We start from the raw sequence: 16,817 nt of genomic DNA, 5'->3' as shown, positions 1-16,817 counted from the left end.
TCTCCTCTCAGGTCTCCTCCCCCGGCGGCCATGGCCCTTCCCGGCATTCCCTATGAGCAGCGGCTTCTCATCATGGCGGACCCGCGGGAGAAGGCTCTGCAGGACTACAGGAAGAAGTTACTGGAGCACAAGGAGATAGACGGCCGCCTGAAGGAGTGTGAGTGACGGCAGTGGGCGCTGGAGCCCGGCCGGCGGGATCTGGAGCGCATGTGGAGCCGGGGCTTCTCCAGACGTGCCGGCCGAATAGACGCTTTGTCATGCCGGCCTGCAGCGCCGGGTCCGGGGGTCGCTGCGGCCTCTACAGCTGCCGGAAGCGGCAACTCACATCTGTATACCCCCCTGTATATAGTATACACCTCACATCTATATATCCACATATATAATATACACGTCACATCTATATATCCACGTATATAATATACACGTCACATCTATATACTCCCTGTATATAGTATACACCTCACATCTATATATCCACATATATAATATACGTCACATCTATATATCCACGTATATAATATACACGTCACATCTATATATCCACGTATATAATATACACGTCACATCTATATACTCCCTGTATATAGTATACACCTCACATCTATATATCCACATATATAATATACGTCACATCTATATATCCACGTATATAATATACACGTCACATCTATATATCCACGTATATAATATACACCTCACATCTATATACCCCCTGTATATAGTATACACCTCACATCTATATATCCACATATATAATATACACGTCACATCTATATATCCACGTATATAATATACACGTCACATCTATATATCCACGTATATAATATACACGTCACATCTATATACCCCCTGTATATAGTATACACCTCACATCTATATATCCACGTATATAATATACACGTCACATCTATATATCCACGTATATAATATACACGTCACATCTATATATCCACGTATATAATATACACGTCACATCTATATACCCCCTGTATATAGTATACACCTCACATCTATATATCCACATATATAATATACACGTCACATCTATATATCCACGTATATAATATACACGTCACATCTATATACCCCCCTGTATATAGTATACACCTCACATCTATATATCCACGTATATAATATACACGTCACATCTATATACCCCCTGTATATAGTATACACCTCACATCTATATATCCACATATATAATATACACGTCACATCTATATATCCACGTATATAATATACACGTCACATCTATATATCCACGTATATAATATACACGTCACATCTATATATCCACGTATATAATATACACGTCACATCTATATATCCACGTATATAATATACACCTCACATCTATATATACCCCCTGTATATAGTATACACCTCACATCTATATATCCACGTATATAATATACACCTCACATCTATATATCCACGTATATAATATACACGTCACATCTATATACCCCCTGTATATAGTATACACCTCACATCTATATATCCACGTATATAATATACACCTCACATCTATATATCCACGTATATAATATACACCTCACATCTATATACCCCCTGTATATAGTATACACCTCACATCTATATATCCACATATATAATATACACGTCACATCTATATATCCACGTATATAATATACACGTCACATCTATATACCCCCTGTATATAGTATACACCTCACATCTATATATCCACGTATATAATATACACGTCACATCTATATATCCACGTATATAATATACACGTCACATCTATATATCCACGTATATAATATACACGTCACATCTATATATCCACGTATATAATATACACGTCACATCTATATACCCCCTGTATATAGTATACACCTCACATCTATATATCCACATATATAATATACACGTCACATCTATATATCCACGTATATAATATACACGTCACATCTATATACCCCCCTGTATATAGTATACACCTCACATCTATATATCCACGTATATAATATACACGTCACATCTATATACCCCCTGTATATAGTATACACCTCACATCTATATATCCACGTATATAATATACACGTCACATCTATATATCCACGTATATAATATACACGTCACATCTATATATCCACGTATATAATATACACGTCACATCTATATACCCCCTGTATATAGTATACACCTCACATCTATATATCCACATATATAATATACACGTCACATCTATATATCCACGTATATAATATACACGTCACATCTATATACCCCCCTGTATATAGTATACACCTCACATCTATATATCCACATATATAATATACACGTCACATCTATATATCCACGTATATAATATACACGTCACATCTATATATCCACGTATATAATATACACGTCACATCTATATACCCCCTGTATATAGTATACACCTCACATCTATATATCCACATATATAATATACGTCACATCTATATATCCACGTATATAATATACACGTCACATCTATATATCCACGTATATAATATACACGTCACATCTATATATCCACGTATATAATATACACGTCACATCTATATATCCACGTATATAATATACACCTCACATCTATATATACCCCCTGTATATAGTATACACCTCACATCTATATATCCACGTATATAATATACACCTCACATCTATATATCCACGTATATAATATACACGTCACATCTATATACCCCCTGTATATAGTATACACCTCACATCTATATATCCACGTATATAATATACACCTCACATCTATATATCCACGTATATAATATACACGTCACATCTATATACCCCCTGTATATAGTATACACCTCACATCTATATATCCACGTATATAATATACACCTCACATCTATATATCCACGTATATAATATATGTCACATCTATATATCCACGTATATAATATACACGTCACATCTATATATCCACGTATATAATATACACGTCACATCTATATATCCACGTATATAATATACACGTCACATCTATATATCCACGTATATAATATACACGTCACATCTATATATCCACGTATATAATATACACGTCACATCTATATATCCACGTATATAATATACACCTCACATCTATATATCCACGTATATAATATACACCTCACATCTATATATACCCCCTGTATATAGTATACACCTCACATCTATATATCCACGTATATAATATACACGTCACATCTATATATCCACGTATATAATATACACGTCACATCTATATACCCCCTGTATATAGTATACACCTCACATCTATATATCCACATATATAATATACGTCACATCTATATATCCACGTATATAATATACACGTCACATCTATATATCCATGTATATAATATACACGTCACATCTATATATCCACATATATAATATACACCTCACATCTATATATACCCCCTGTATATAGTATACACCTCACATCTATATATCCACATATATAATATACGTCACATCTATATATCCACGTATATAATATACACGTCACATCTATATATCCACGTATATAATATACACGTCACATCTATATATCCACGTATATAATATACACGTCACATCTATATATCCACGTATATAATATACACGTCACATCTATATATACCCCCTGTATATAGTATACACCTCACATCTATATATCCACATATATAATATACGTCACATCTATATATCCACGTATATAATATACACGTCACATCTATATATCCACGTATATAATATACACGTCACATCTATATATCCACGTATATAATATACACGTCACATCTATATATCCACGTATATAATATACACCTCACATCTATATATACCCCCTGTATATAGTATACACCTCACATCTATATATCCACGTATATAATATACACCTCACATCTATATATCCACGTATATAATATACACGTCACATCTATATACCCCCTGTATATAGTATACACCTCACATCTATATATCCACGTATATAATATACACCTCACATCTATATATCCACGTATATAATATACACCTCACATCTATATATCCACGTATATAATATACACGTCACATCTATATATCCACGTATATAATATACACGTCACATCTATATATCCACGTATATAATATACACGTCACATCTATATATCCACGTATATAATATACACGTCACATCTATATATCCACGTATATAATATACACGTCACATCTATATATCCACGTATATAATATACACGTCACATCTATATATCCACGTATATAATATACACGTCACATCTATATATCCACGTATATAATATACACCTCACATCTATATATCCACGTATATAATATACACCTCACATCTATATATCCACGTATATAATATACACCTCACATCTATATATACCCCCTGTATATAGTATACACCTCACATCTATATATCCACGTATATAATATACACGTCACATCTATATATCCACGTATATAATATACACGTCACATCTATATACCCCCTGTATATAGTATACACCTCACATCTATATACCCCCTGTATATAGTATACACCTCACATCTATATATCCACGTATATAATATACACGTCACATCTATATATCCACGTATATAATATACACGTCACATCTATATATCCACGTATATAATATACACGTCACATCTATATATCCACGTATATAATATACACGTCACATCTATATACCCCCTGTATATAATATACACCTCACATCTGTATACCCCCCTGTATATAGTATACACGTCACATCTATATATCCACATATATAATATACACGTCACATCTATATATCCACGTATATAATATACACGTCACATCTATATATCCACGTATATAATATACACCTCACATCTATATATACCCCCTGTATATAGTATACACCTCACATCTATATATCCACGTATATAATATACACCTCACATCTATATATCCACGTATATAATATACACCTCACATCTATATATCCACGTATATAATATACACGTCACATCTATATATACCCCCTGTATATAATATACACCACATCTGTATACCCCCCTGTATATAGTATACACCTCACATCTATATATCCACGTATATAATATACACGTCACATCTATATATCCACGTATATAATATACACGTCACATCTATATATCCACGTATATAATATACACCTCACATCTATATATACCCCCTGTATATAGTATACACCTCACATCTATATATCCACGTATATAATATACACGTCACATCTATATACCCCCTGTATATAGTATACACCTCACATCTATATACCCCCTGTATATAGTATACACCTCACATCTATATATCCACGTATATAATATACACGTCACATCTATATATCCACGTATATAATATACACCTCACATCTATATATACCCCCTGTATATAGTATACACCTCACATCTATATATCCACGTATATAATATACACGTCACATCTATATATCCACGTATATAATATACACGTCACATCTATATACCCCCTGTATATAGTATACACCTCACATCTATATACCCCCTGTATATAGTATACACCTCACATCTATATATCCACGTATATAATATACACGTCACATCTATATATCCACGTATATAATATACACGTCACATCTATATACCCCCTGTATATAGTATACACCTCACATCTATATATCCACGTATATAATATACACGTCACATCTATATATCCACGTATATAATATACGTCACATCTATATATCCACGTATATAATATACACGTCACATCTATATATCCACGTATATAATATACACGTCACATCTATATATCCACGTATATAATATACACGTCACATCTATATATCCACGTATATAATATACACCGCACATCTATATATACCCCCTGTATATAGTATACACCTCACATCTATATATCCACGTATATAATATACACGTCACATCTATATATCCACGTATATAATATACACGTCACATCTATATACCCCCTGTATATAGTATACACCTCACATCTATATACCCCCTGTATATAGTATACACCTCACATCTATATATCCACGTATATAATATACACGTCACATCTATATATCCATGTATATAATATACACGTCACATCTATATATCCACATATATAATATACACCTCACATCTATATATACCCCCTGTATATAGTATACACCTCACATCTATATATCCACATATATAATATACGTCACATCTATATATCCACGTATATAATATACACGTCACATCTATATATCCACGTATATAATATACACGTCACATCTATATATCCACGTATATAATATACACGTCACATCTATATATCCACGTATATAATATACACGTCACATCTATATATCCACGTATATAATATACACGTCACATCTATATATACCCCCTGTATATAGTATACACCTCACATCTATATATCCACATATATAATATACGTCACATCTATATATCCACGTATATAATATACACGTCACATCTATATATCCACGTATATAATATACACGTCACATCTATATATCCACGTATATAATATACACGTCACATCTATATATCCACGTATATAATATACACCTCACATCTATATATACCCCCTGTATATAGTATACACCTCACATCTATATATCCACGTATATAATATACACCTCACATCTATATATCCACGTATATAATATACACGTCACATCTATATACCCCCTGTATATAGTATACACCTCACATCTATATATCCACGTATATAATATACACCTCACATCTATATATCCACGTATATAATATACACCTCACATCTATATATCCACGTATATAATATACACCTCACATCTATATATCCACGTATATAATATACACGTCACATCTATATATCCACGTATATAATATACACGTCACATCTATATATCCACGTATATAATATACACGTCACATCTATATATCCACGTATATAATATACACGTCACATCTATATATCCACGTATATAATATACACGTCACATCTATATATCCACGTATATAATATACACGTCACATCTATATATCCACGTATATAATATACACGTCACATCTATATATCCACGTATATAATATACACGTCACATCTATATATCCACGTATATAATATACACGTCACATCTATATATCCACGTATATAATATACACCTCACATCTATATATCCACGTATATAATATACACCTCACATCTATATATCCACGTATATAATATACACCTCACATCTATATATACCCCCTGTATATAGTATACACCTCACATCTATATATCCACGTATATAATATACACGTCACATCTATATATCCACGTATATAATATACACGTCACATCTATATACCCCCTGTATATAGTATACACCTCACATCTATATACCCCCTGTATATAGTATACACCTCACATCTATATATCCACGTATATAATATACACGTCACATCTATATATCCACGTATATAATATACACGTCACATCTATATATCCACGTATATAATATACACGTCACATCTATATATCCACGTATATAATATACACGTCACATCTATATACCCCCTGTATATAATATACACCACATCTGTATACCCCCCTGTATATAGTATACACCTCACATCTATTTATCCACATATATAATATACACGTCACATCTATATATCCACGTATATAATATACACGTCACATCTATATATCCACGTATATAATATACACCTCACATCTATATATACCCCCTGTATATAGTATACACCTCACATCTATATATCCACGTATATAATATACACCTCACATCTATATATCCACGTATATAATATACACCTCACATCTATATATCCACGTATATAATATACACGTCACATCTATATATACCCCCTGTATATAATATACACCACATCTGTATACCCCCCTGTATATAGTATACACCTCACATCTATATATCCACGTATATAATATACACGTCACATCTATATATCCACGTATATAATATACACGTCACATCTATATATCCACGTATATAATATACACCTCACATCTATATATACCCCCTGTATATAGTATACACCTCACATCTATATATCCACGTATATAATATACACGTCACATCTATATACCCCCTGTATATAGTATACACCTCACATCTATATACCCCCTGTATATAGTATACACCTCACATCTATATATCCACGTATATAATATACACGTCACATCTATATATCCACGTATATAATATACACCTCACATCTATATATACCCCCTGTATATAGTATACACCTCACATCTATATATCCACGTATATAATATACACGTCACATCTATATATCCACGTATATAATATACACGTCACATCTATATACCCCCTGTATATAGTATACACCTCACATCTATATACCCCCTGTATATAGTATACACCTCACATCTATATATCCACGTATATAATATACACGTCACATCTATATATCCACGTATATAATATACACGTCACATCTATATACCCCCTGTATATAGTATACACCTCACATCTATATATCCACGTATATAATATACACGTCACATCTATATATCCACGTATATAATATACGTCACATCTATATATCCACGTATATAATATACACATCACATCTATATATCCACGTATATAATATACACGTCACATCTATATATCCACGTATATAATATACACGTCACATCTATATATCCACGTATATAATATACACCGCACATCTATATATACCCCCTGTATATAGTATACACCTCACATCTATATATCCACGTATATAATATACACGTCACATCTATATATCCACGTATATAATATACACGTCACATCTATATACCCCCTGTATATAGTATACACCTCACATCTATATACCCCCTGTATATAGTATACACCTCACATCTATATATCCACGTATATAATATACACGTCACATCTATATATCCACGTATATAATATACACATCACATCTATATACCCCCTGTATATAGTATACACCTCACATCTATATATCCACGTATATAATATACGTCACATCTATATATCCACGTATATAATATACACGTCACATCTATATATCCACGTATATAATATACACGTCACATCTATATATCCACGTATATAATATACACGTCACATCTATATACCCCCTGTATATAATATACACCACATCTGTATACCCCCTGTATATACACTCACTGGCCACTTTATTAGGTACACCTGTCCAACTGTGTGTTAAGACTTAATTTCTAATCAGCCAATCACATGGCGGCAACTCAGTGCATTTAGGCATGGTCAAGACAATCTCCTGCAGTTCAAACCGAGCATCAGTATGGGGAAGAAAGGTGATTTGAGTGCCTTTGAACGTGGCATGATTGTTGGTGCCAGAAGGGCTGGTCTGAGAATTTCAGAAAATGCTGATCTACTGGGATTTTCACGCACAACCATCTCTAGGGTTTACAGAGAATGGTCCGAAAAAGAAAAAAAAAACAGTGAGCGGCAGTTCTGTGGCCGGAAATGCCTTGTTGATGCCAGAGGTCAGAGGAGAATGGGCAGACTGGTTCGAGCTGATAGAAAGGCAACAGTGACTCAAATTGCCACCCGTTACAACCAAGGTAGGCAGAAGAGCATCTCTGAACGCACAGTGCGTCGAACTTTGAGGCAGATGGGCTACAGCAGCAGAAGACCACACTGGGTACCACTCCTCTCAGCTAAGAACAGGAAACTGAGGCTACAATTTGCACAAGCTCATCGAAATTGGACAGTAGAAGATTGGAAAAACGTTGCCTGGTCTGATGAGTCTCGATTTCTGCTGCGACATTCGGATGGTAGGGTCAGAATTTGGAGTAAACAACATGAAAGCATGGATCCATCCTGCCTTGTATCAACGGTTCAGGCTGGTGGTGGTGGTGTCATGGTGTGGGGAATTTTTTCTTGGCACTCTTTGGGCCCCTTGGTACCAATTGAGCATCGTTGCAACGCCACAGCCTACCTGAGTATTGTTGCTGACCATGTCCATCCCTTTATGACCACAATGTACCCAACATCTGATGGCTACTTTCAGCAGGATAATGCGCCATGTCATAAAGCTCGAATCATCTCAGATTGGTTTCTTGAACATGACAATGAGTTCACTGTACTCAAATGGCCTCCTCAGTCACCAGATCTCAATCCAATAGAGCATCTTTGGGATGAGGTGGAACGGGAGATTCGCATCAGGGATGTGCAGCCGACAAATCTGCGCCAACTGTGTGATGCCATCATGTCAATATGGTCCAACATCTCTGAGGAATGCTTCCAGCACCTTGTTGAATCTCTGCCACGAAGAATTGAGGCAGTTCTGAAGGCAAAAGGGGGTCCAACCCCTTACTAGCATGGTGTACCTAATAAAGTGGCCAGTGAGTGTAGTATACACCTCATATCTATATATCCCCTGTATATAATATACACCTCACATCTATATACCCCCCTGTATATAATATACACGTCACATCTATATATCCACGTATATAATATACACGTCACATCTATATACCCCCTGTATATAGTATACACCTCACATCTATATACCTCCTGTATATAGTATACACGTCACATCTATATATCCACGTATATAATATACACGTCACATCTATATATCCACGTATATAATATACACGTCACATCTATATACCCCCTGTATATAGTATACACCTCACATCTATATATCCACGTATATAATATACGTCACATCTATATATCCACGTATATAATATACACGTCACATCTATATATCCACGTATATAATATACACGTCACATCTATATACCCCCTGTATATAGTATACACCTCACATCTATATATCCACGTATATAATATACGTCACATCTATATATCCACGTATATAATATACACATCACATCTATATATCCACGTATATAATATACACGTCACATCTATATATCCACGTATATAATATACACGTCACATCTATATACCCCCTGTATATAATATACACCACATCTGTATACCCCCCTGTATATAGTATACACCTCATATCTATATATCCCCTGTATATAATATACACCTCACATCTATATACCCCCCTGTATATAATATACACGTCACATCTATATATCCCCTGTATATAGTATACACCTCACATCTATATATCCACGTATATAATATACACGTCACATCTATATACCCCCTGTATATAGTATACACGTCACATCTATATATCCACGTATATAATATACACGTCACATCTATATACCCCCTGTATATAGTATACACCTCACATCTATATACCCCCTGTATATAGTATACACCTCACATCTATATATCCACGTATATAATATACACGTCACATCTATATATCCACGTATATAATATACACCTCACATCTATATATACCCCCTGTATATAGTATACACCTCACATCTATATATCCACGTATATAATATACACGTCACATCTATATATCCACGTATATAATATACACGTCACATCTATATACCCCCTGTATATAGTATACACCTCACATCTATATACCCCCTGTATATAGTATACACCTCACATCTATATATCCACGTATATAATATACACGTCACATCTATATATCCACGTATATAATATACACGTCACATCTATATATCCACGTATATAATATACACGTCACATCTATTTATCCACGTATATAATATACACCTCACATCTATATATACCCCCTGTATATAGTATACACCTCACATCTATATATCCACGTATATAATATACACCTCACATCTATATACCCCCTGTATATAGTATACACCTCACATCTATATACCCCCTGTATATAGTATACACCTCACATCTATATACCCCCTGTATATAGTATACACCTCACATCTATATACCCCCTGTATATAGTATACACCTCACATCTATATATCCACGTATATAATATACACGTCACATCTATATATCCACGTATATAATATACACATCACATCTATATACCCCCTGTATATAGTATACACCTCACATCTATATATCCACGTATATAATATACACGTCACATCTATATATCCACGTATATAATATACACGTCACATCTATATATCCACGTATATAATATACACGTCACATCTATATACCCCCTGTATATAATATACACCACATCTGTATACCCCCCTGTATATAGTATACACCTCATATCTATATATCCCCTGTATATAATATACACCTCACATCTATATACCCCCCTGTATATAATATACACGTCACATCTATATATCCACGTATATAATATACACGTCACATCTATATACCCCCTGTATATAGTATACACCTCACATCTATATACCCCCTGTATATAGTATACACCTCACATCTATATACCCCCTGTATATAGTATACACCTCACATCTATATATCCACGTATATAATATACACGTCACATCTATATATCCACGTATATAATATACACGTCACATCTATATACCCCCTGTATATAGTATACACCTCACATCTATATATCCACGTATATAATATACGTCACATCTATATATCCACGTATATAATATACACGTCACATCTATATATCCACGTATATAATATACACGTCACATCTATATACCCCCTGTATATAGTATACACCTCACATCTATATATCCACGTATATAATATACGTCACATCTATATATCCACGTATATAATATACACGTCACATCTATATATCCACGTATATAATATACACGTCACATCTATATACCCCCTGTATATAATATACACCACATCTGTATACCCCCCTGTATATAGTATACACCTCATATCTATATATCCCCTGTATATAATATACACCTCACATCTATATACCCCCCTGTATATAATATACACGTCACATCTATATATCCCCTGTATATAGTATACACCTCACATCTATATATCCACGTATATAATATACACGTCACATCTATATATCCACGTATATAATATACACGTCACATCTATATACCCCCTGTATATAGTATACACCTCACATCTATATATCCACGTATATAATATACACGTCACATCTATATACCCCCTGTATATAGTATACACGTCACATCTATATACCCCCCTGTATATAGTATACACGTCACATCTATATACCCCCCTGTATATAGTATACACGTCACATCTATATACCCCCCTGTATATAGTATACACGTCACATCTATATACCCCCTGTATATAGTATACACGTCACATCTATATACCCCCTGTATATAGTATACACCTCACATCTATATATCCACATATATAATATACACGTCACATCTATATATCCACGTATATAATATACACGTCACATCTATATACCCCCTGTATATAGTATACACCTCACATCTATATATCCACGTATATAATATACGTCACATCTATATATCCACGTATATAATATACACGTCACATCTATATATCCACGTATATAATATACACGTCACATCTGTATATCCACGTATATAATATACACGTCACATCTATATACCCCCTGTATATAGTATACACCTCACATCTATATATCCACGTATATAATATACACGTCACATCTATATACCCCCTGTATATAATATACACCTCACATCTGTATACCCCCCTGTATATAGTATACACGTCACATCTATATATCCACGTATATTGTCGGGGTCGTAAACGACAATAAATCCTCATTCACCAGTCATTCCAAATCATTGTGCGAGCGCAAAACATCTGGTACCAATTAAGAATGACTCAGACACGCAGCTGATTCAGTCTTAGCTAATGTCCCGCATCCACACCTGTCAGGAGCAGTACAACAACTGGCTTTATTTACAAATACACAATACTATATTGAGTGTTAGGGGAAGGCGTGCATTAGGCGGGGTTTATGCAGTATACATCTAGTGTCCAGTCTCTCTCTGATTCGTCAAAACGTCTCCCGATGGTTACTACTTCTTCACATTCCTGAGTTATCTTTTTTAGGAGAAATGAAACTTAACTTAACTCTTTAGACACTGAATTTAAGTGAAAGTGAACACTGGCAGCCATCTTTAATACAGTTACATTTGCATTAGCAAGCAATTAGGAAAAACTTATTGTTTCACAGTATAAAAGTATAAAAGTTATATAAGAAAATATATTTTCACCTTGACAATCCCCCCTAAACACTAAGTTTTTCCCTTAATGAAAGATCCTTCGAGACTGTCCATGCGATGGGAAAAGGGGAGGTGGATTTCTTCATCCAGACACCTCAGAAGCTCTCCCCTAGCGAGAGGCCTCCAGGCAGCTGAACCCTTCACTAACCTCACATGGAGTTCTCCCGCTGTCCCTAAACTAAGTCTCTTAACATCATCTGAGAATGGGGGGTTTTGTCTACTCTCTTGAGGGGAATATACTTAGGGATCTCCCCTAGATCAGTACCATCGTACTCTGGTGGGTCTACTTCTTGATTGAGGAAGGTGCCAGTCGGAGTTGCTTTGGCAATAACCTTTTTATACAAGGGAATAACACAACAAAGAGTTATCGATCCAATTACAAGGAGGGCAATCAGTACTATACAAGCTTGTTGAAGGAATCCCTTGAGTCCACCCAACCAGCCGGAAAAGAAAGATATGTCTACTCCAGCATTAGTTTTCAATTCTGCTGCTAACCCAGTTATCTTTTTAAGGGCTATCATGGTTTTTCCATTCACTCCAGAGTTCTGAGGGATATAGGTACAACACTCCTCTCCCACCATCCCACAAACTCCTCCTTTCTCAGCTAACATCATATCAAGGGCTAGTCGATTTTGGAGTGTCATTCTAGTGTTAGGGCCCAATTCTTCAACTATACCTTGGAAGGCATCTTGGCTGAAATTGACAAACCTTTGTTCACTGTAATATATGTAATTGATCCATTCAACATTTTTATTAATCTGCACCTGTGGGATTATAGAAGCAAAGCCAGCATAGATCTGGTTCTGGGCTTTAAATTGGTCAGGCACCCCCCTTGGCACTCCAATAGCATCAATATATACTAGTGGATCTTCTTCATAACTCATATGGAGCTGATCGAGGCTTCTCCTTTTCCTGGTAGGTTCATCAGGTATCTTTGGATCCCAGGGTAGAATCTTGAACTGCATAGCTAGTTTAACAAGGGTGCATTGGCCTGTCCAGGCATTTGGCAACCTAGGACGGAGCTTACCATCTCCACATAACCAATAAATGTCATACATATATTGTGTATGTTTGATTAACAAGTCAGTATCTAGAGAACTATTCTCTTTGCAGAAACCTGTCTCGAAGATCCCTACTGGTGTACCTGTGGTGTCGTGGGAATTATAGCAGGTGTAATTGTCAGCTAATACAGTTACTTCTCCTGGGACCTTTAGTTTGGGTTCCTTATGAATTAGTGGGACGTAATCTGGGCAATCAGTGGGCTTCAAACCTTTCAACAAATTCATGACACAGGCAGTGGTGTTGTCATCAGGGAAAAGCAATGCATGTGTGTATAGGTGTGTATTCGCAGCAGCACAAGCAATACATCCTACAGAGATATTCTGGACTTTTACATTGTACCTCACCCATTCTAACCACAAATTTTTCCTTGGGGCTGTTTGTGTTTCTATGGAGAAAACCTCTTGCCAACTGAGACCTGGAATGGGGATCACTTCATTAACTACATTTTGCAAATGCTCACCTGGGCCTATTTTAGGTGTACTGGTAACGGGGGCCTTGGTTGGTCTGAAGCTAATATCCTGAAGCCGTATATGGCCTAAATACGCATAAGGTCCAGCACTAAATACATAATTATAATGCCTTCCTAGTACGAACGTCTGCAGATCAGCAGATTGAGGGCTTTCAAGATTTAGGAGAAGGGGGTGACAGCTTCTACCCCATTTACAGCCCCTAAATGGTTGCAGAAGGGCTGTTAGATGCATTCTCTCACGAAGACTCCTACCCGTCCCATCCTTGGGGAACATGGCTTCGCTAGGTTTATATCCCCAATCATTCCCCGTACTCCAGGCAGCATCTGTCCAATAATGACAATTATTGTTGTCTTGTCTGGTAACACACATATAGAACTGGATGATCCCCTCTACCACCCGTTCAGTCTCAAGGCACTTGACTACATCACAGAAATCAAATCGCCAGATATTCACCGGGGCTGTCAGGTTTACCCAGAGAATAAAGGGACCAGAATTCTTATTTACAATAGGGGCCGAAGAGGTAGGGGCGAGGATGGCCCCCAGTCCCAAGGTCAAAAACAACAGCAACATTTCCCTTCAGTCACTACTGTGACTAAACACTGGTTCGGTCTCTTTTACAGTGTGAAGCATGAATCCAGGTGCTCTTTCCTTCAAGTTTTACTGCAGTGGGGGTGACCAGGATCACCGTGTGGGGTCCTTCAAATCTCGGCTGGAGACAATCTCTGCGCACAAACTTTTTCACATACACCAGGTCTCCTGGCACAAAGTCATGGACCACGTCACCTGTGGATTCTGGAAGAGAAGCAGAAACTGTAGAGTGGGTGTTATACAGTTCCTTAGACAATGCAATCACAAATTGTACAACTTTATCATTTGTCTCAGACAACTCTTGTGGCCTAATGTCTCCTATTTTAGGTGGAGCACCAAAAAGAATCTCAAAGGGAGTCAGGCCGTGTTTTCCCTGTGGGGTGTGTCTGATATGGTATAGGACCACGGGGAGCAAATCTGGCCATGGGAGTGGGTGGTCCTGGCTCATTTTAAGCAACTGGGTCTTAATTGTGGAGTTCATTCTCTCAACTTTGGCTGAACTGGAGGGGTGATAGGGGGTGTGCAGACCCAAATCTGTCCCTAACATGTGCCACAATTCCTCGTAGACATTG

General features: G+C 35.8%; 1 protein-coding gene across 1 annotated transcript in view; it reads left to right on the top strand.

The window, feature by feature from the left end:
- Positions 1–16,817, top strand: part of PSMC6 (proteasome 26S subunit, ATPase 6) — a 50,306-nt gene continuing 33,489 nt past the window's right edge. The window contains exon 1 of the mRNA XM_073577955.1: positions 1–157. Within this exon, the coding sequence (XP_073434056.1) occupies positions 31–157 (127 nt within the window). The 5' untranslated portion in view covers positions 1–30. The remainder of the gene's footprint in view (positions 158–16,817) is intronic.

This window comes from Dendrobates tinctorius, unplaced genomic scaffold, assembly GCF_039654945.1.
Source record: "Dendrobates tinctorius isolate UK_male_01 unplaced genomic scaffold, ASM3965494v1 ptg000058l, whole genome shotgun sequence".
NCBI lineage: Eukaryota > Metazoa > Chordata > Amphibia > Anura > Dendrobatidae > Dendrobates > Dendrobates tinctorius.
This window is presented reverse-complemented; position numbering and strand designations above follow the sequence as displayed.